This window comes from Odocoileus virginianus, chromosome 11, assembly GCF_023699985.2.
Source record: "Odocoileus virginianus isolate 20LAN1187 ecotype Illinois chromosome 11, Ovbor_1.2, whole genome shotgun sequence".
In the NCBI taxonomy this organism is placed as follows: domain Eukaryota; kingdom Metazoa; phylum Chordata; class Mammalia; order Artiodactyla; family Cervidae; genus Odocoileus; species Odocoileus virginianus.
The window spans coordinates 16,207,912-16,228,229 of NC_069684.1; the positions used below are offsets into that span (position 1 = coordinate 16,207,912).

General features: G+C 42.1%; 1 protein-coding gene and 1 non-coding gene across 4 annotated transcripts in view; both read right to left on the minus strand.

Annotated features, from left to right (window-relative positions):
* NPL (N-acetylneuraminate pyruvate lyase) overlaps nucleotides 1-20,318 on the minus strand; it is a 40,549-nt gene that overhangs the window by 9,283 nt on the left and 10,948 nt on the right. For 2 of the 3 annotated variants that reach the window (XM_070473965.1, XM_020898451.2), the window contains 8 exons: nucleotides 19,263-19,336; nucleotides 18,068-18,155; nucleotides 14,310-14,367; nucleotides 6,630-6,705; nucleotides 5,039-5,131; nucleotides 3,956-4,104; nucleotides 3,254-3,300; nucleotides 342-426 (listed from right to left, as the gene is read on the minus strand). In XM_070473965.1, the coding sequence (XP_070330066.1) occupies nucleotides 342-426; nucleotides 3,254-3,300; nucleotides 3,956-4,104; nucleotides 5,039-5,131; nucleotides 6,630-6,705; nucleotides 14,310-14,367; nucleotides 18,068-18,155; nucleotides 19,263-19,336 (670 nt within the window). The remainder of the gene's footprint in view (nucleotides 1-341; nucleotides 427-3,253; nucleotides 3,301-3,955; nucleotides 4,105-5,038; nucleotides 5,132-6,629; nucleotides 6,706-14,309; nucleotides 14,368-18,067; nucleotides 18,156-19,262; nucleotides 19,337-20,318) is intronic. The other variant, XM_020898452.2, reaches the window with a different exon arrangement.
* LOC139037633 (U6 spliceosomal RNA) lies at nucleotides 7,637-7,744 on the minus strand. The gene has a single exon (XR_011490508.1). It is a non-coding gene; the product is annotated as a U6 spliceosomal RNA (small nuclear RNA).

The following is a 20,318-nucleotide window of genomic DNA, read 5'->3' on the forward strand; positions in this document are numbered from 1 at the left end:
AAGGGGATGGCATGTGGTCACTTACCCAGAAATCCATCACTATTATTTCACAGTCATAAAAACACTTTGAATGTAGACTAAAAATAAGATCATTTCTAGGAGGAACAGAAAGGAGTCATTCCCGTATGGGGCCTGTCCTGATTAGACATGTAGGGAGCGTGGACAATGGGAGCAGATTTGGTTTTAAACAACAACAAAAAAAGATGGAAAATACAGAAAGAAGCAGCTGGGCAATTTTAAAGAGGGCAGGCATGGTAGGAATGCTGATGAGAGAGAATAAGAACTCTCAAGTGGGAAAGAAAAAAGGCTGTGATTTCTAAGGAAGGAAAAAGAAAGCTAACCTGATGGCTCAGAGCTGAAGAGAAGTCCTTTCGTTCAAAAGCCTCCAACATCTGCTTTGTCTTTTTTCCCAGGTAGTTATAGGTACTAGAAAGAGGAAACAGTAGGATCAGTAACTCAGCGGGAAGACCCAGCTCTACTAACCCCTCTGAAGCTTAAAAGGGAAAAATATACCAAGCCTTTCAGAAGCCTATGTTTGGGCCCTAATCTATTAAAGGATCAGGTGTCTTTAGTTCTGAATTTTCCAGCAATACTAAGCAGTGCAGAGGAGGCAAAGAACACTAAAGGGAATGAAGAAAAGGGAGGAAAAATACAAAAAGGGTAGAGTTGGAAAAAAGTGAAAGACAGAGGTACATTTGGCAAAGAGTGAATGAGGGCAACCCCTGGCCCAGGGCACATACAGAGGTGCAACACTAGATAAGAACTGTGGATAAAATGCAATGTCTAAAGTGCATCCTAGAAACTTTAAGCTGAGGAACAGGGTGAATCGAGCACCACAGTAAAAGGGGAAAATCCTAGCAGATTACCTCAATTCTTTGTTGAGTTATATGCTACCTAGAGACTAGTTTCTAATAATAATATTAATACTGATTATAATAATAATATGAGAGACCTCTTATTGACTATTATGTTTCACTGCCTGACATAAACCAAGTCTGATCCTCTCAAAACCCTGTGAGGGAGATGTGGTTTCCATTTCGCCATGAAGATGCTATGCCTCAAAAAAAGGCTACAGAGTTGTCGAGAAGGTTTTCCATCCCTTTGTATCCCCTTCTATTACACTTCAACAAAAATAGAGGTGAGAGTTAGTTATTTGATCTGATAAGATGTTCTTGCCATCTTAAAAAAGAAACTCTAACTCTACCAATAGAATCTTAGACTAATCACTGGATTCTTAGAGAAACCACCAAGGCAGGAGTTTCTTGAAATTCAGAACAAGGATGTTTTCCCAGTGTCTCAAAATGTAACTCAGGATCAGAGAAGGGTTTTATCTTGTTGTACCAGGAACAGCATATTCTTGGTACTTCAAATAAGTAGTCTCTGGAGTCCATACAAGGGATTCCAAGAAAGTAAAATTCACATTATCTCCCAGTAATAAAATAGGGAAGAATAAATATAATTGCTGAGGTAAGTTACTTGCACATGTGAAACACCGGAGTTCACAATATGTTATATGAAATGTCTCAGGGGTCTTGGAATACTATAAGTTGAATCCCAGGGGTCTTGGGTGTATTCTCATTTATCAAAAAAAATTTTTTAATGATGCAATTCTTTCTTAAATGCTTTTTTTTTAAATAATTGTTTATTTGGCTGCACTGGGTCTTAGTTGTGGCATCTGAAGTCTCAGTTGCAACATGTGGGATCTAGTTTCCTGACCAGGGATCGAACCTGGGCCCCCTGCATTGGGAACATGGAAAATCTTAGCTACTCGACTACCAAGGAAGTCCCAGGTTATGTCTTCACTTAGAGAGGAATGTTCATCATAATTAAGAAGAAATGAAGTGTAACCAAATGTACTTTGCCTTCAGATTATGTTGACAGAATAAAAACGCCCAGTATGAAGGTCAGAAAAAAAAAAAAAAGTCTAAAAAGTAAGAACTTCCGTGGTCAGCAGATCCAGGCATTCAGGTTTCCTCAGTAGAAACGGCCTGTGTGACAATGGTTGTTTCAGGCATCCTGGCTTGGTGAAAGAGCCATTAAGAGCATCAACTCAACTCCTCTTCATCAAAGCCATGCTCACCAAGATATGCTCTGAGTTATCACTTTGCTTCCCCTGGACTTTTCTCATGGGGGGGAAAATACACTTCCAGTTAATATAAATAGTTCAATCTGCTTGCAGGCACATTCCTAATGAATTAGGTTAACATGTGCAGTGGACATGCTCAATCAAATGTCCCCGGGCCTTCTGCTGAGTAGACATCGGGCCACATGATTCTGCCCTCCCAGGTGGAACTGATCGGGCTTTACGTGGACATTTGACTTGGCAGTGCTATCTAGTGACAGCCTGAGATGCCCCAATCAGGCACCATGACCGGCCACGTGCATGCTGAAGCAGAGAAAGCCCGTCTGGAGAGAAGGGAGATGGAGAGATGTCCAAAGGACCACAGATGGAGAACAGTCTGCGGTTGAGAGCTTTGCAGTTTTGGGTTCTCATCTTCTCTGAGACCTCACTGCACTCCCTCCCTTGGGGTGTATGAAATCTCTCAGTATTTTACAATAACTTACCTTCTTTCACATAAGCTAGTTTGAATGGTCTTCTGTTATTTGTGACCAGGTAATTTCTGACAAAGAAGTTCTGTGCATACTTTCAGCTTGTGTGCCTCATCTCTAACTACAACAGCTGCTTCTTAAAACAAGTGTTAAGCGAAAGAAAGTTAGTCCTTTAGTCCTATCGGCCTTTTTCGGACCACATGGACTATAGTCCCGCCAGGTTCCTCTTTCCAAGGAATTCTCCGGGCAAGAACACTGGAGTGGGTTGCCATTCCCTTCTCCAGGGGATCTTCACAACCCAGGAATCAAACCCTAGGTCTCCTGCATTAGAGGAGGAGGAGGTAAGAAATTGCTGTTCCCAGTACAACAAGATAAAACTTCTCTGATCCTGAGTTACTGTATGAGAAACTGGGAAAACATCCTGGTTCTGAATTTCAAGAACCCCCTGCCTTGCTGGTTACTCTAAGAATCCAGTAATTAGTCTAAGATACTATTGGTAGAGTTAGAGCTTCTTATCTGAGCTACCAGGGAAGCCCACCAAAGTGCTAAGCCCTACTTAATTCATTTTCGCTGAGAATGTGGCAAAGAAGGGCAACTTCTCTTAGAAAAGGTTTACATGCAAGAAACACAACTACTCAGGTGATGAATGGCTCTGGGGGGGATTTTACAGTTATAATTATTGGGGAAAACGAGTCCTGCTTACCTGCCCACCGCTCCAGTTGCTCCCATCACCAGAGCACTTAACAGTTGCTGATCAGAAACAAAGATTTTCTTCCATTATGTTTTGACAGATAAAAATATATACATATATATAAAATATATATTTTATATGTAAAATATAAACATCATTGAACATACTCTACATAATTACATTCAACTTCTGCTTAATGACAGTTTTTTTTACTATATATTCTTATAACTTTTATCAATAAATTTGTGCAGTGTTTGCAAGGAATAGTCACATAAAGCAGTTTTCTCCCCATTACCCTAGTTCCCCATGCTAGAGAGTGACATCCAAATTGCTGTTAGCCAATAATACAAGTACTGTTCAGTAACCTATTGAATTATTTCATTATAATGGACAGAATTCTAAGATGGCCTAGCTGATCTCTGTTTGTTAGTGTTACCCCCTGAATAAGTCCCTTTCCTTGAGAGTGGGTGGGACCAATAACTTGCTTCTAACAGATTATGGCAAAAGCCTCATCATGAGGCTATGGTAGACTTTTTTCAGTTTTATTGAGTATAAATAGCAAATAAAAATTTAAAATATATTAAAAAAAAAAAACAGAAGCAAAGGACATAATTACTATGATGAAAAAGGAGAAGAGTTGCTACTATATAAGCAGCTACATCAATTGTTTGGGAGGGAAACTAACCAGCTAGGACATGCCAGGAGGTGACTTACCTCATCCACCCCAAAAAGGAAAGCAAACTGTCGCTGGCGATTCTGATCCACACACTGCCCAAAGTCTAAGAGATCTGTGTCACTGAATTTCAGCCCTTGGAAGCTGGGGATCTTATCCTGAATCCCATCCAACAACTCCTCAGCACGAACTGTTCAAAACAATAAATGTCTTGTTCACCTGCACGCCCTCGGGAAGTATCAGAGGACATCCCATCGAGCCCCACACGTCTGCACGGAGCTGCCAGGAGCTGCTCTCAGCTGCAGCTGGCTGCCAATTGAATACAATCACTTGCCCTTGCCTCCTCGTTCATCTGTACTTGTCAAATTACAGATCTAAATCTTCTGTTCCTTGAACAATAGATGCATATATATAAAGCTCAACTTCAGTATTTTCTTTTAAGGAAGTTAAGAGGAGCAGCATTTTAAAAATAACCTCCTAAGAAATTTCATCTAACAATCTTCACGCAGGAGAAGTACGATAACGATGACAGAAAAGCTAGAAGAAAAGTGAGAAGAGATCAGAGTAGCTTCTTGTGTGCCAGGCACCGAGGACGGGGTAGGGTACAAAGGCAATTGTCCTAGTGGGATTTGTAGGCTATATCTTCCCATATAAGAAGGAGCGGTGTGTGACACAGACACAGGTGTCTACTAGAAGTGCCTAGGGGTCAACTTGTCTCTCATACTTAAAATGTTCCATTATAAGGTAGTGTCGATGACTGAGGAGGACTGACATTTCTTTTTTTCCAGCTGCGCTGGGTATTGCGGCACCCAGACTCTAGCTGCAGTGCACAGGCTTAGTTGCCCAGTGGCATGTTGGCTCTTAATTCCCTAAACAGGGACCGAACCCACATCCCCGGCTTTAGAAGGCAGATTCTCAACCACCGGACCACCAGGGCAGTCCCAGGCTGACTTATTTTTGATGAGTGACTGATTTTGGAGCAGTTGGAACTATCTTAGTCTACAGTCTGAGGCTTTCGTGACATGGGGTGGGGTGGGATGGGGTGGAGTGTGGGAGTTTGTTAGTGAAATAGGGTACGATGTGAAAAGTGAAGGGAAAGAGCCATGGAAAGAAGCAGTACTTACTCTTTACCCCGGTCAAGGCAGGAATGTGATAGTAGTAAAATGGCAATGCAGGGGCAGCAGCAGCGACCTCTTTTAGGAAATTAATCAGGGCATCTGAAAGGACAGGCATGGTGTGAACAAATGTAAAACACTGCTTTTCCCCAGTAGAAAAGAGCCATCGAGTGACATGCAAACATCTATTTCGGAGGCTGAAAATTCTTGACCACGCTTACTATCTCTGAGATTGCTACTGCAATTCATTTCATGCAAAGTTTTATTTTCCTCTCTCCAGAAGGGCCAAAATAAGAGGTTCACTTTCCTACTATACTAAAATACTAACAAAAAAACTGGTGCAAATCTTCCCACGTACTAAGAGAAGTCATGAAATACTCTTACAAAAACCAGGAGCCCATCAAACAGGATCCTCTTCCTCTTACCCAGCAGGGTAAGTGTGATCAGTGAATAGCAAAGACTTTGCATTAAGATCAGAATAAAGTTGTAATTGAGAAAATCCTACAACAAAAAGATAAAACAACATCTGCTCAAAATGGGAAGACATGAAAGTAATGGCACATTTCAACCAAAGTTTGGTACCTTCCCCCTTTGGAGAGAAATTTATATTTTCCAGAAGAGAGTTCAGTTTGGTTTACTGAAGAACTGGGGTTTCCTACATCATCCAATTTGAGCTTCAACAGCAACTTCACTGCTGTTTATATAGGTATTTATGATAAACAAATCCAGCAAGACTGCTTACATTTGGATGCCACTGAATAGCGGGAGAAGGAATCCAACATACTTCATCTGAATGCTGTGATGATATTTTCTATCTATGATAAATATTTCTGACAAAATTATGTATTATTTTTTCTTTGTCTTTTGTGTAAAGTATTTATGCAAGAAAAATTAAAAACCATGTTAAAAAACTTAAAAAATATTCACTCTAAACTTCCGAATTACAGTATTTATTTATCTATATTAACAACTATTTTCTCTCTACCAATAAATATTTAACTGCATGCAAATAACATCTTGTGTTTTTAATCCTTTTAAATTTTTATTGTATTTTTGCTAATCAAAAGAATTAAAAGGACTCAGTACACTTGGAAACCACAGTTTCCATACAGAAAACAAGAACTTGATATTTTGAAAGCAATGGATATTTCTGTGAAATCTTTTTTCCAGTTCACCACTTACTTACTTGAATAGTACATGTAGTCTCAAAATACCCATCACTTATATTCCTCTTTTTTTTTTTTTGGAGAAAAATGGTCTCATGCTTTGCCATGTAACTCTGACACTCTACACAACTGACTGGACAGGAAGTGGACACCTGACCGAAACACAGGCACCTATAGGTTGACCCCGGGCTTGGTGAATGACCTGATCAGGTTACTTGGCAAAAGAGCCAAAGTCCTTTAATGGAGTCTTTTCTCCTACGGATCCAGGAAGTCTGAAAATTCCAGAGAACTACTATGCCACGGCAGTCTCATGCCGTGAGACTTTTCATGGCAGTTCATAGGACTTTACTTTCATGAGTTAAACACAAGCATTTGGAATGACGGTATAAAGAAATGGGCCATGTGTGGCATTGTGTTTAGACCTATCTACTTACCTTTGTTCCATGGCTTGAGAAAGAAAGGTGCAATGACAGCGATGCCATCAGCTCCTATTTCTGCTGCATGTTGGGCCTTTAAAAGAAGAAAGACCATTGGTCACATTTCCAATGCGGGTGAGTGTGGGGGTTTCTTCACACCAACGAGCAATTCTCAAACACCAACTGGGTTTCCTACAATTCAAGTCAACTCTGACACTATCTATCTGGAGATGGAATCAGCTTCCTCAAGTTAAGGGCTCAGCCCCATAAGACCAGCCTCCTGTGCTCAGCTGCCCAGTCATGACCGACTCTTTGCGACCCCATGAACTGTAGCCTGCCAGCCACCTCTGTCCATGGGGATTCTCCAGGCAGAAATACTACCCTCACTTCAAATGCCATGTCATCACCTGTGCTCCTGACCTACGGACTGTAGATTGGAGGTGCCAATGACCCCCTCTAAGGATCAGATAATTTGCTAAGGTGGCTCAGAGAAATCAGAGAAACAACTGACTAAGTAGACCACTGTCTACTTTATGTATATATACAAAGTAGGATATGACTCAGGAACAGCCAGATCAAAGAGATGCACAGGGCACGGGGCGGGTGGGGCATAAAACTTCCACATGTCTCCCAGTGCACGTGCACCACCCTCCCCAAATCTCTACATGTTCACCAAGCTACAAGCTCTTTGAAATCCATCCTTTGGTATCTTTAATGAGGTTTTACTATATTCGCATTATTGGTTATATCATTGGCCATTGGTGACTGGTTCAAATTCCAGCCTCTTTCCCTCCCTGCAGGGACAGAGCTGAGAATGAAAATTCCAACCCCTTAATTCACTTGCTTGGTGTTCTTTTTTTTTTTCTCAGTGTTTTTGTTTTTATTTTGTTCACGTTGGTTAAATATAGCTTTTCTGATTTTTATGCTTAAGAACATAATTCCTGTACCTCTGAGATAAGATGGGTGGGGAATGTGTCCAGTGCAATAAGAGCCCGTGCCTGTGCAGAGACCGGCTCTGATTGTCCAAAAATATGGAACGCTTCACGAATTTGCGTGTCATCCTTGTGCAGGGGCCATGCTAGCCTTCTCTGTATCGTTCCGATTTTTAGTATATGTGCTGCCAAAGTGAGCACTGCTTGGTGTTCTTGACAACCAGCTCCCAACCTTAAGTGCTTTCCAAAAATCACCTCATTAACATAACAGGAGACGCTTTTATTGTTCTCATCTCTGGGAATTCCAAGGGTTTTAGGAGCTCTGTGCCAGAAATGGGACAAAAATCAAATATATAAGATGTTATGGAAAAAACCAAATGATTTTTCGGCCAATTCAATATATTTCTTGTTATAAATCACAATATCACAACTATCCTGAGTAAGAGATTTATTATATTCACCTCTAACTTAGATACTAGAGGTTAACAACAGGCTTTTCAAATTTGCCAGCTGATGTACCACTAGAGTGGGAAATTAGCCATGTTTAATGATGTCATTGCCAGGAAAATCCCAGGTTGCAAAGTAGAGACCTTTGGAGGAGGTGAGCTGTGTATTTAACCTGAACCTTCTGCAGGTTTTGTCACTACAAAAAAAAACTTGCTATGGAGACATGAGCAGTTTGTTTTGATAAACTATAACTGTTTTTTTTTTTTCATTTATTTTTATTAGTTGGAGGCTAATTACTTTACAATATTGTAGTGGTTTTTGCCATACATTGACATGAATCAGCCATGGATTTACATGTGTTCCTCATCCCGATAGAGAAACTTGCAAATGTCATTCCTCTTCCAGTGTTCAGCCCATTGGATAATACTGACTTTCCTCTCCAAAGATAACAATAGTTACATTTCAAAATTTATATTACAGACTGGAAATGTTAGAGACAGAGTAAAAGGACAAAGCAGGTGATTAAATAGTTAATGCTACTAGGGGATTGTAAGCAGACAAAAAATGGGAGAACTCTCTAAGTTAATGATTGCTCCAGAAAGCAGGTTTGCTTATCCACAAAACCAAGCATGCTTGCTTTGCAGCAGAAGCGTGAGACATGACCCAGAACAATAAAACAATTACAACAGTAGCAAAGAGTCAGACACGACTGAGCGACTGAATAACAACAAGCATGAGACCTACACCATGCGCAGTGAGCTCACTTAAGTTAGGGCACACTCTTTGCACCCATGAAAAGCAATAATTTGTGTACCTAGCTTGACCATGAAGGGATAAGAAAACTCCCCTGCCCAACCTGAAGGAGGAACTGATGTTGGAAGTATGATGTCTATTCAAGAAAAACAAAGATCTTCTCCCCCTCCCCACTTCTCCTCTGCTTATAAAACTATAGCCTGATAACCTCTCACCCACCCTCTTGTAAGCCTCACAAGCTTACAATTTATCCTGTTCAACTAAATCACTTCTTAGCTATCATTTTGCCTCTTGCTGAATTCTTGCACTGAGACATAAAGGACTGGAGCTCTTTGGAGAACCCCTCACGCTGTCCGGAAATGCCACAGTGGTTTCAGCAATGCAGTTGAAAAAGGTTAAGTAGAAAGATTATAAACATCACAGAAGATACAGTTCTTCTCTTCTGATGTTTTCTCACATTATCTCAGAAAAAATGAACTTTTCTTCCCGCTGAGCCCTCATAACTTTTTTTAAAAATCTATTTCAAGTACAGTACCTAAGCCTACCACATTGTAAGATAGTTGCATATGGTTACTGTCTCCAACAAGAGTTAATTCCCTGAGGGTAGGATGTCAGATCTTATTGACTCTTGGGTTCAGATCATCCATGGTGCTGAACACATAGCAAGTACCCAGTAGATGTGTGAAACACGCCCCATTACCTAAAAGGGGCATCACATTAACTTTGATATCTGTATCTAATAGATGTGATTAACTTTCTGCAGAAGTAAAGTAGAAGAGTCAAAAAGAGACTGGAATACAGTCTAAAGACCAGTCAAGGACATTGGACAGAATTTTATTAATACAGGATTGAAATGAGATATATTTGAATCATTCAGTACACTGTTTAGGACAAGAGTAGTAGGGTAACCTTGGCTAAAAGGAAGGACAAAAACCACTTCATGGATAGTTGATGGCAGTGCCCATTCAAGCATCATCCAATGGAGACTTATGTCTAAGCAGATGCCAATATTACTGTCTCCTTGGCAAGATTATCCCACGGCAGGGGATTAATCTTTTTGTTAAGATTGTCTTTATACTATTCTAGTGTTGAGCCCAATGAACAACACTGTCTCTCATGGCATGATGTGACAATATTTTAAAATTTACGAGACCCAGGTTCAGTCCCTGGGTTGGGAAGATCCCCTGGAAAAGGGAATGGTTACTCACTCCAGTGTTCTTGCCTGGACAACGTCATGGACAGAGGAGCCTGATGGGCTACCTACAGTCCATGGGGTCTCAAAGAGTCGGACATGACTGATCAACTAACACCTCTTCTATCAGAGAAAAAAGCAATTGAAAGGAGAAGGGGGAGAAAAAAGAATTCCTCCACTACACTACCTTACTTGAAAGACCGATTGTAAGAACAACAAATCAAAAAGAATAAATCAAGTTTTCAAGTTCTGATTCTAGGCTTACTAAGCAATCATTTAGTAATGCCTTCACTTGTGGCTTGCCTAAGAGTGTTGAATTGCAGTTTTGCAAGTATACAGTATGCATCCCATTTCTAAATTCAATTAATAGGGGTTTCTCCAACAGTCCAATGGTTAAGACTCTGGGCTTCCACTGCAGGGGGCACGGGTTCAATCTGTAGTAAGGGAACTAAGATCCCAAATACCACGTCAGGGCCAAAATAAATAAATAAATAGACAAATAAGTAAATAAAACTTAATTAATTAATTCAAATAATAGGAAATAGAATCAAACAAGGGCTTCCCAGGTGGCGCTGGTGGTAAAGAATCCGCCTGTCAATGCAGGAGACATGGGTTTAATCCCTGGGCCAGGAAGATCCCCTGAAGGAGGGTATGGCAACCCACTCCAGTATTTTTGCCTGGAGAATCCCATGGACAGGGCAGTCTGGCAGGCTACAGTCCATGGGGTTGCAAAGAGTAGGACACAACTGAAGCAACCTAGCATTCATAGACTCAAACAAAACCCACAAGAAGATGCTGGAGTTAGATCAGGTCATTGTGCTCCTTGGAATTAGAGTATCAAAGTTACGTGGACAAAGAACATCTCTGCCATTTCAGTAAACAGTGTATCGGCCAAACTGCCATCAGCTGCTGCAGCCACCAGGTCAGTGTGCCCTGAGGAGAACTCAGGATGGAGAAAAATATGCATATCAAAGGAATGGTTTCAATACGCCCGCGTGCACTTTCCCATACAAAGAAAAGCACTAAAATAATTAACTTGAAGTGTACTTTTGTGATAAGCTAAAATCTTTTGATGTTCAACTACATGGCTTATTTTTGTTTTTTTCAGCCAGAAACTTCTCCACATCCAGGTTCTTCCCTGGCCTCTTTGGAACAGTCCCTCAGAGCTAGCTGAGTGGCTGTACCCCAGGCCGGAGTCCTCAGTTAAGTACGCTGATTAAAATAAAATTTTTGCCTTTTTGGCTGCACATTTTTTTCAGTCAACAGTCAACTGACAGCAGTCCAGTCTAATAATCTCTGGGTTTCCTTTACTTAATCCACTCACAAAGGCTTCAAAACCACCACACCATTGACTTTTCTGCTAGCAACTTTTAACTCCTTCTTCCCTTGCCACAGTTTTCCTCCACCTAACCTGCTCACCTCTAAACCCAGAGCGATCCAACTCTTTGCACTCTTGTTCCTATGTTCTAACTGAAGAGTGTAAGAGAAGAAAATTTCCACAGCTGTGTTGAGTGGTGGTGTGACAAACTTAAGACTTAAAACTTTAGTTGGTTCTTAGCACCACTAGGGCAATCCTTTTTTTTTTTTTCAATTATTTTTTTTCCATTTATTTTTATTAGTTGGAGGCTAACTACTTTACAATATTGTAGTGGTTTTTGCCATACATTGACATGAATCAGCCATGGATTTACATGTGTTCCCCATCCTGAACCTCCCTCCCACCTCCCTCCCCATCCCATCCCTCTGGGTCTTCCCAGTGCACCAGCCCCGAGCACTTGTCTCATGCATCCAGCCTGGACTGGCGATCTGTTTCACACTTGATAATATACATGTTTTGATGCTGTTGTCTCAGGTCATCCCACCCTCGCCTTCTCCCATAGCATCCAAAAGTCTGTTCTATACATCTACGTCTCTTTTTCTGTCTTGCATATAGGGTTATTGTTACCATCTTTCTAAATTCCATATATATGTGTTAGTATACTGTATTGGTCTTTATCTTTCTGGCTTACTTCACTCTGTATAATGGGCTCCAGTTTCATCCATCTCATTAGAACTGATTCAAATGAATTCTTTTTAATGGCTGAGTAATATTCCATGGTGTCTATGTACCACAGCTTCCTTATCCATTCGTCTGCTGATGGGCATCTAGGTTGCTTCCATGTCCTGGCTATTATAAACAGTGCTGCGATGAACATTGGGGTACATGTGTCTCTTTCAGATCTGGTTTCCTTGGTGTGCGTGTAGGGCAATCCTTTTAAAAAAATTTAATTATTTTAAAATTTATTTGTCAAAACTGTGACTTTTGAAAACACTGGGAATTCACTGGTGACCTGATGGTTAGGATTCCAGGATTTCATTGCTATGGCCTGCATTCAATCTCTGGTCGGGGAACTAAGATTATACAAGCTGCAAGGTTAAAAAAAAAAAAAAAACCATCTTAACTATTTTTAAGTGTACAGTTCAGTTCTGCTAAATATATTCACACTGTTGAGTAACAGATCTATAGAACTTATTCATCCTGCAAATCTGAAACTTGTGGAAGGAGTTGTCAATAGGAATGTTATTTTGCATTTTAGGGCTCCATCCTGTTAAACTGTGAACTGTGCTGACCCTGCTGACAAAAAAAAAGAAGCAGTAGCAGCAGCTATCTGTTGAGAAAGGCATCTTGGGGTACTGTGCAGAAATGTGCTTTTACTGATAACAAGTGAGACACACTTGTTTAGTCGCTCAGTTGTGTCCAACTCTTTGTGACCCCATGGACTGCAGCACGGCAGTCTTCCCTGTCCTTCACTATCTCCCGGAGTTTGCTCAAACTTATCTCCATTCAAGTCGATGATGGCATTCAACCATCTCATCCTCTGTCGCCCCTTTCTCCTGCCTTCAATCTTTCCCAGCATCAGGGTCTTTTCCAATGAATTGGCTCTTTGCATCAGGTGGCTAAAGAGTTGGAACTTCAGCTTTAACATCAGTCCTTTCAATGAACATTCAGGGTTGATTTCCTTTAGGACTGACTGGTTTGATCTCCTTGTTGTCCAAGGTCTTCTCCAGCACCACAGTTTGAAAGCATCAAAGCATCTTCAGCGCTCAGCCTTCTTTATGGTCCAACTCTCACATCTATACATGACTACTGGAAAAACCACAGCTTTGACTACACGGACCTTCGTCTGCAAAGTGATGTGTCTGCTTTTTAACATGCTGTCTAGGTGTGTAATAGCTTTTCTTCCAGGAAGCAAGCATCTTTTAATTTCCTGGTTGCAAGCCACTGTCTGCAGTGATTTTAGAGCCCAAGAAAATACAGTCTGTCACTGTTTCTATTTTTCCCCATTTATTTGCCATGAAGTGATGGGACTGGATGCCATGATCCTGGTTTTTTGAATATTGAGTTTTAAGTCCGTTTTTACACTCTCTTCTTTCACCTTCATCAGAGGCTCTTTACTTTCTCTTTGCTTTCTGCCCTTAGGGTGGTGTCATCTGCATATCTGAGGCACACTTGACCAGCCAATAAATTGTAACAGAGGAAAAAAAAAGAAGATATAGACCTCCCAATCAGAGCTCTTGGCAAATAACTTACGGAAACTAAGTGTACTTCTGTTTTCCTTTAAAAACTCCTGCCTTTTAGTTCCCAGAAGGGCACTGTTCTGGTGGCTGCTGCAATCTGTGCTCCCTGAATTGTAATTCTAAGACCCCAAATAACCATGAATTTGTTTTCTATTGTCTGTGCGTTTGTTTCTGTTTTGTAAATAAGTTCATTTGTATCATTCTTTTAGATTCCACATATACATTTGACTTACTTCACTTAGTATGATATTCTCTAGGTCCATCCATGCTGGATTAACAGATACATACTACTTCACACAAAACAGATAAACAACAAGGACTAGTGTAAAGCACAGGGAACTATATTCAATATCTTATAATAATCTATAATGAAAAAGAATCTGAATATATATTCTTTATATTTATACATACATCTGATCAAATTTGCAACAGAGAAAGCACGGTTGCATCACTTGAAGTTTACAGTGACACAGAAAGGCTGCCCGAACTGTAGTTTGTGCTTGTTTGAGCAGTTAGCTAATACCTAAGTAACCTCAATCTTAAGACTACTAAATTCTACCAAGGTCTATTTAAAATTAATTTAATCAGGGATTTAAATAAATGTCCAGGGAATAAAATTTAAGGTTCAACCAAACAACAGAATTTTGAAGCTAATAACTACTTAATCTAGGAAGCCCTGCTGGCTTCCCTGAGGTCCTATACCTTATATGCACCAGCATAGCATCCAATATTTAGCAAAAATGATACTGACTTTAACTCCAGCATAAAGATGGAGGCCTCTCAAGTGGTCTCTCCCAGATGGACCCACATACATACCAGTTCTTGGGACTCCTTCAAGCTCAAGGCTCCCACATGAATTACTATCTGATCCAACCTGCAAAACAGAAAACTCTGTTGCATAACTTGAAGTTTACAAAGGCCTGTGCTATTCTGGTTTGTGCCGGTTTTACCAGTTAGCTAATATCTGGCTAATCTCACTCTTAAGACTAGTGAATTCTACCGTGCTCTACTTAAAATTAATCTGATCAGGGATTTTTTTTAAAGTCCATGGAATACAATTTAAGATTCAACCAAGCAACAGACTGATATTGAAGCTGAAGCTCCAATACTTTGGCCATCTGATGTGAAGAACTGACTCATTTGAAAAGACCCAGATGCTGGGAAAGATTGAAGGCAGGAGGAGAAGGGGATGACAGAGGATAAGATTAGTTGGATGGCATCATCGAATCAATGGACATGGGTTTAAGTAAACTCCGGGAGTTGGTGATGGACAGGGAGGCATGGCCTGCTGCAGTTCATGGGGTCACAAAGAATCAGACATGACTGAGCGACTGAACTGAACTGAAGCAATAGAATTTTGAAAGCAATAACAGATTAACCAGTACTTGAGGACTTGCTTTGCCTATGCCTTGTTAGAGATACTGCATTCGATGGTGACAGTACACATGAACACAGGTGTAAAACTGAGATATTTTGGGTTGGAGATGAAAATAAAGAGGTTCCTTAAGAAGTACACCCAGGAATCAGTCCTGCAAGAAAGGAACTCTGTGAAAAGTTTTTTCCTATCTTGAAAGTCCTCAGGGATTTGGCCATGAAAAAGGTTTACTCTGAGACCCCAATGTTCATCTTTGGATGTGTGATACAGGGCCCCCTGGGAAGAAGTCACACTTAGACTGGTCCTCTGTGGGTAGGATCAATAAAACTCAGTTGTGAATTCAGTCGTGCTGGTGAGTCTTCCAGGGACCCCGAATGACACACGTGCTGCTCTCACGGGATGGAGACATGCCATCCCCGTTGAGGCCCGAGCACTGAGTCCTTCCGTCATCCTTGACTTGTGCTGTCTTAGGTAAAATGGGATCTCACTGGGAAGCCCTGTGATCAGATCTGCATTTGCAAAGGATAACAGAAGATTTGTGAAAGGAGAAAAGGTGGCTGGCTTTTTACCCTCACCAGCAGCTTTACTGCATGACTCCCTTAAACCTTTTACTACCCCATCTCCTGGCTTAGGTTAAAACAATCATGCATTTCCTTCTCCTCTCCAGCAGGCTGCTGACTCTCTGGCTTTAGTACAAACCTGTAATTTCTCAATTCAGGAGGAAAAGACTCCCCAAAGTGTTCTCACCATCATGACTTACTTCATTTTTCAAGTCCCTGCAGAGGCTGCTCCAAGTCTTGACTTGTCACCTCAAGCTCTAAATTCTACCCCAGAATTTTGGCAGATGTCCTTGCTCCTTGCTTCCAAGACACCAAAGATAAAGGCACTTCTGCACACAGACTCCCTTTTCCTCCTCCTCACCTCTGTGCTTAGCTGTGTCCCGTGCTGTGTGTTCCTCCCAGCTTCTTACCTGTCTCCTAAAGCTACTCTACCTACATTTGGTTTTATTTCAAGCCCCGCCCAGATCTTCCATCAAAGGCATCGGTTCTCCACTCTCTTTATCTCTTCTCCAGTGGCACTGTCCTTTCAGCATGGAAATGTGTTTAAGACATTCCTACTCTGAGAGAAAGAAAACCACCCTTCTTCTAATCTTGCTTCCTCCTCTCGAATCCATTATTCCATCTCTCCTTCCCTTCATCCCAACACATTTTTGAAAATAAGTATTTTTAAAATTTATTTCTCGGTGCCAGGTCTTGGTCGTGGTCTGTGTGATCTAGTTTCTGGACTGGGGATTGAACCTGGGCCCCCTTGCATTGGGAGTTCAGAGTCTTAGCCATTGGACCACCAGGAAAGTCCCCACCTGCAAATGTTTTTCGAGTGTGAGAATAAGCTACCCTTACTGGTCCCCCTTCCAGGTGCCTGCTGCATTCTACCTTCACTGCACTTGCTTCTGTGACAATGACCCGATGGGCTCTGCTCTCTCTGAGGTCACTGGTCATTTCCTGCCTTCTCAATCCTCCATTTGCGGACTCTCACAACATTTAACAATTATTAAAACAAATGTTATAATGGACACGGCACCCACTGCAAATAATTAGTGAATTCTTATATAATACTTAGCACTGTGTCAGGCATTGCTTGGACCCTCATCATCACCTTGTAGGATGGGTACTATTAACATTCCTGCTTGATAGAAAGAGCACAGGGCGTTTAAGACCAGTCTGAGCTCACAGAGCTACTAAGAGGCAGAGCTAGCACCCGACTCAAGCAGTCTGGCCTCCAAGCCCTGCTCTTAATTTCCATGTTCTCTGGACGCTCTACAAGACCATCTTTCCTTCAGTGACAGGACTCTCTCTTAATCTCCCTCCAACCCTTTTGAGTGTTTTCTGTCTGTGCCCACTTTACTATCGCCCCATTTCTGGTGCTTTTCTTTTCTGATCACACTGGGAGGCATATGGGATCTTAGTTCCCCAACCAGGGATCAAATCTGCAACCCAGCAGTAGAAGCGCAGCATCCTAAACCACTGGAACACTAGGGAATTTCCTCTGGTGCTTTTCTTAATGTTTACCCTTAGTTTTCCTCGTCTCACTCTGCCCATGGTCTTTAATTGTTTGGGGCCCAGGATCTGACTGAAAATTAGCTGAAAACTGACAGAAAATGCCTATGTGGACATCAAATTTGGCGTACAATTTCAAAGTGCCCAAAGTGCTCCAAGGGCTTTCCAGGTGGCGCTAGTGTTAAAGAACCCACCTGCCAATGCAGGAGATATAAGAGACTCGGGTTTGATCCCTGGGTCAGGAATATCCCCTAGAGGAGGGCACGGCAACCCACTCCAGTATTCTTGCCTGGAGAATCCCATGGACAGAGGAGCCTGGCAGGCCATGGTCCATAGAGTTGCAAAGTCGGACACAACTGAAGTGACTTAGCATGCATGCAAGGTGCTCTAAAGCCATTTAAGGATTGGAGACTTATCTCCAATCTAAGGCACTGTCAATCACTCTGATCCCTGTTTGCACTATTTATCAGAAGGATCAGTGTTATTTTTCAGGGTCTAACATCTCCACTGGATGGTAAGCAACCTGAAGGCAGAGATCCTGTTTTATATCCCCAGTGCCAGCACAGTGCATAACACACAAAGTAACAGACAACGAACCAAACTTGGTTCGTGGATGTGCTTATTGAATCAATGCAGCCCTGTTGGTTTTACCAAGGCACGAATTGAGTGTTATGACAAAAATCCATCATTGCACTGAAGTTTAGAGGACGCAGAAAGCTCCCTAAGATTATGAGAGGAAGCACCACAGAGAGCACGCAGAGTCACGTGCAGAGACAAGACCTGATGGAAGCAATAGTACCCACCCTGAGACAGGAAGGATGCTGAGCTGCTCCGCAGAAGGGCCAGCAGCCAATCACCAGGACCCTCTGCCCCTCAGTCCAAGCACAGGGAACCCTGCCGCCCTCCGAGGGATTGGCCTGGTAGACAGACCAGAGGCAGTTTCCGGTTACCCGATGGGATCTCCGGAAGCCGGGCGTGTCTTGCTGCCCTTCCACGTGGAAAGGAAGGGCGCTCCTCTCCCCACAAGCTGACCTTGGGTCAGACTTGTGGCCGGAAGGCAGGGAGGCTGTGTCATCTGGGATAGAGCTGTGGTCTCTGCTGCCCTGGCAGATAAGGGTGTTTATCTCGATGGAGCCACTCACTTGTTCCTCCCCTTCGTCACCCACTCCTCCGCGACCCGGCAGCGCTCCGAGATGCTCAGTGATAGGCCTTCTCCTGTCGTGCCGTTCACTGTTCCAAACAGAGAGTCAGTCAGGGGGACCAGATGATGCCTGTCACTCCCCCAGCACCAACGCTGGCAAGTGCAGGGGCAGAAATCCCTGCTCAAGAGGAAGGGACACGGAGACAGACCCGAGGACAGAGTCTGGAGCCAGTGGTGTGGTACCATGTTTCCATTTTTCCCTTCAGACCCAGTCTTTTGTTCATCTTCAACTTATCAAAAGGACCGGGAAGGTTAGGCACGACTTGTAATTACAAATCTGTCCTTGTTTTCAGGGATAAAGAGTAAGTGTTTTAAATGGAGACAGAGATGACTGCCCAGGTTTCAGGCAAGTCTCTGAACACACCAGGCAAGTCCTCTATGTGGGTTTAATGGCAGGAAAACCAATACCACCCAGTACTGGGATGTCCCGGCGGTCCTAAGTGGTGTTTACTTACAAAGACAATGGTGGGTACTGCAGATCTAAAATGACCTCCGTCTATAGACCTGGGTCCTTGGACTCTTTAATCAATAGAATTTGGTAAGAGGCCAGATGAGAATTTCAGGCAAGGCTTTATGGCGGCTCGTGTTGCAGCCGGAGGGAGGAGGAACCAGAAACAGGCACCTTGCTCGCTCCCCACAGTGGCGAGCCGGTCCTTAAAGGGGGTCACAAGAGGGTGGTCCGTGGATTGGGCAGGAGGCACAGGTGGTCTGCCCACTCCCTTGGTGTGCTGTGTGCAGGGATCGTGTACAGCACCCTGCTTTTGCTCCCGGCATCTCAGAAGTGGCCACTGGCTCCTGACTTTTTGTATCTTATTGCTCATAATTAGCCCCAACCACACATGTGCATAGCGATATTTAGTCCCTTATAGTCTCTTTATAGTCTGTTGCTATAGGTGCAAGTGCTCTGGTAAAAGGTCCCAGTTTCTGGCCTATCTCAAGCACACTACCAAATTAGATAATCTCTTGATCATCTTTTAGGTCTAAAATTGATGAACCTAAAAATTCACAAATTTTATACCGCTTAGCCAGGCTCAACCATAATCTATAACACAATAACACTGTGACCTCCAGGCTAGTAATCTGCTTTCCAAGGACTGAGCTTGAGATATGTAGAGAAATCCCTAAAGATGACTTACCAAAGACATTCTTCACTCCCTGTTCCTCTACAAGGTAGTCCACATACCGACCAATGACTGAAAAGTTGATTTCTCTGAAAAACACAAAAAAATCAGAAAAGAATGCACATTTATTCTTTTTTAGATTATTCAATCCATGTTATTGTTTAGTCGCTAAGTGGTACCTGACTCTTTTGCAACCCCATGGACTGCAGCCCGTCTGGCTCCTCTGTCCATGGAATTTCCCAGGCAAGAATACTGGAGTGGGTTGCCATTTCCTCCTCCAGGGGGTCTTCCTGACCCAGGGATCTAACCTGCATCTCCTGCACTGGCAGTTAGATTCTTAACAGCTGAGCCACCGTGACTATAAACTGCTCTCTCTTGTTAATCGTTATTCAAATCCACCCAACCAGACTGTGAAATTCTTAGCCTGCTCTGAATGATGCCTGGGTTTTTTTCTTCTCTACTCAGCCACATGTGCCTCAATGATGTGAGCAAAACCTTATTAGCTATCCACAAAGGTTTTACATTTAAACTGCATCACAAGTAATATTTAAAAAATAATTACTTAATTATCTTTTGCCCTTTTGGGGACGAGTGATGGGCTGGGGTGTGAGTAAATGAGAACTTAACATTTTCCGTGTGGCTAGAAGCAATCATTCCTTAGGAAGTAAGAACATCCAATCTTAGTAATTGAAGAATTTAGCACTTAATATTTATGACAATAGAGGAAGGTGTAAAGCCATTTATATATGTTAGTGTTAAACTGAAGGGGAATAACAGTTGGAAAGGAACTTCGGCATCAGTTTGTCTTTCAAAATGGGACAGCGGTATCAGTATCTGGTTATATTAGCTGGAAATGAAGAGTCCCAGGCCACACACAGTTCTCCTGGTCAGAATCTGCACTGTAACAAGATCTCCAGATGATCTGTATGCGCTTTTCAGTTTGAAAAGTACTGACCCTGTAAAGATCTGATACTTCAGGCAATAAGGGCTCTTTTCCTTAAAATCATGTTGAGTTTAAAAATCTAGAAACTGACAGATCAGATAACGTGACCTGTTCTCAATCAAAACATA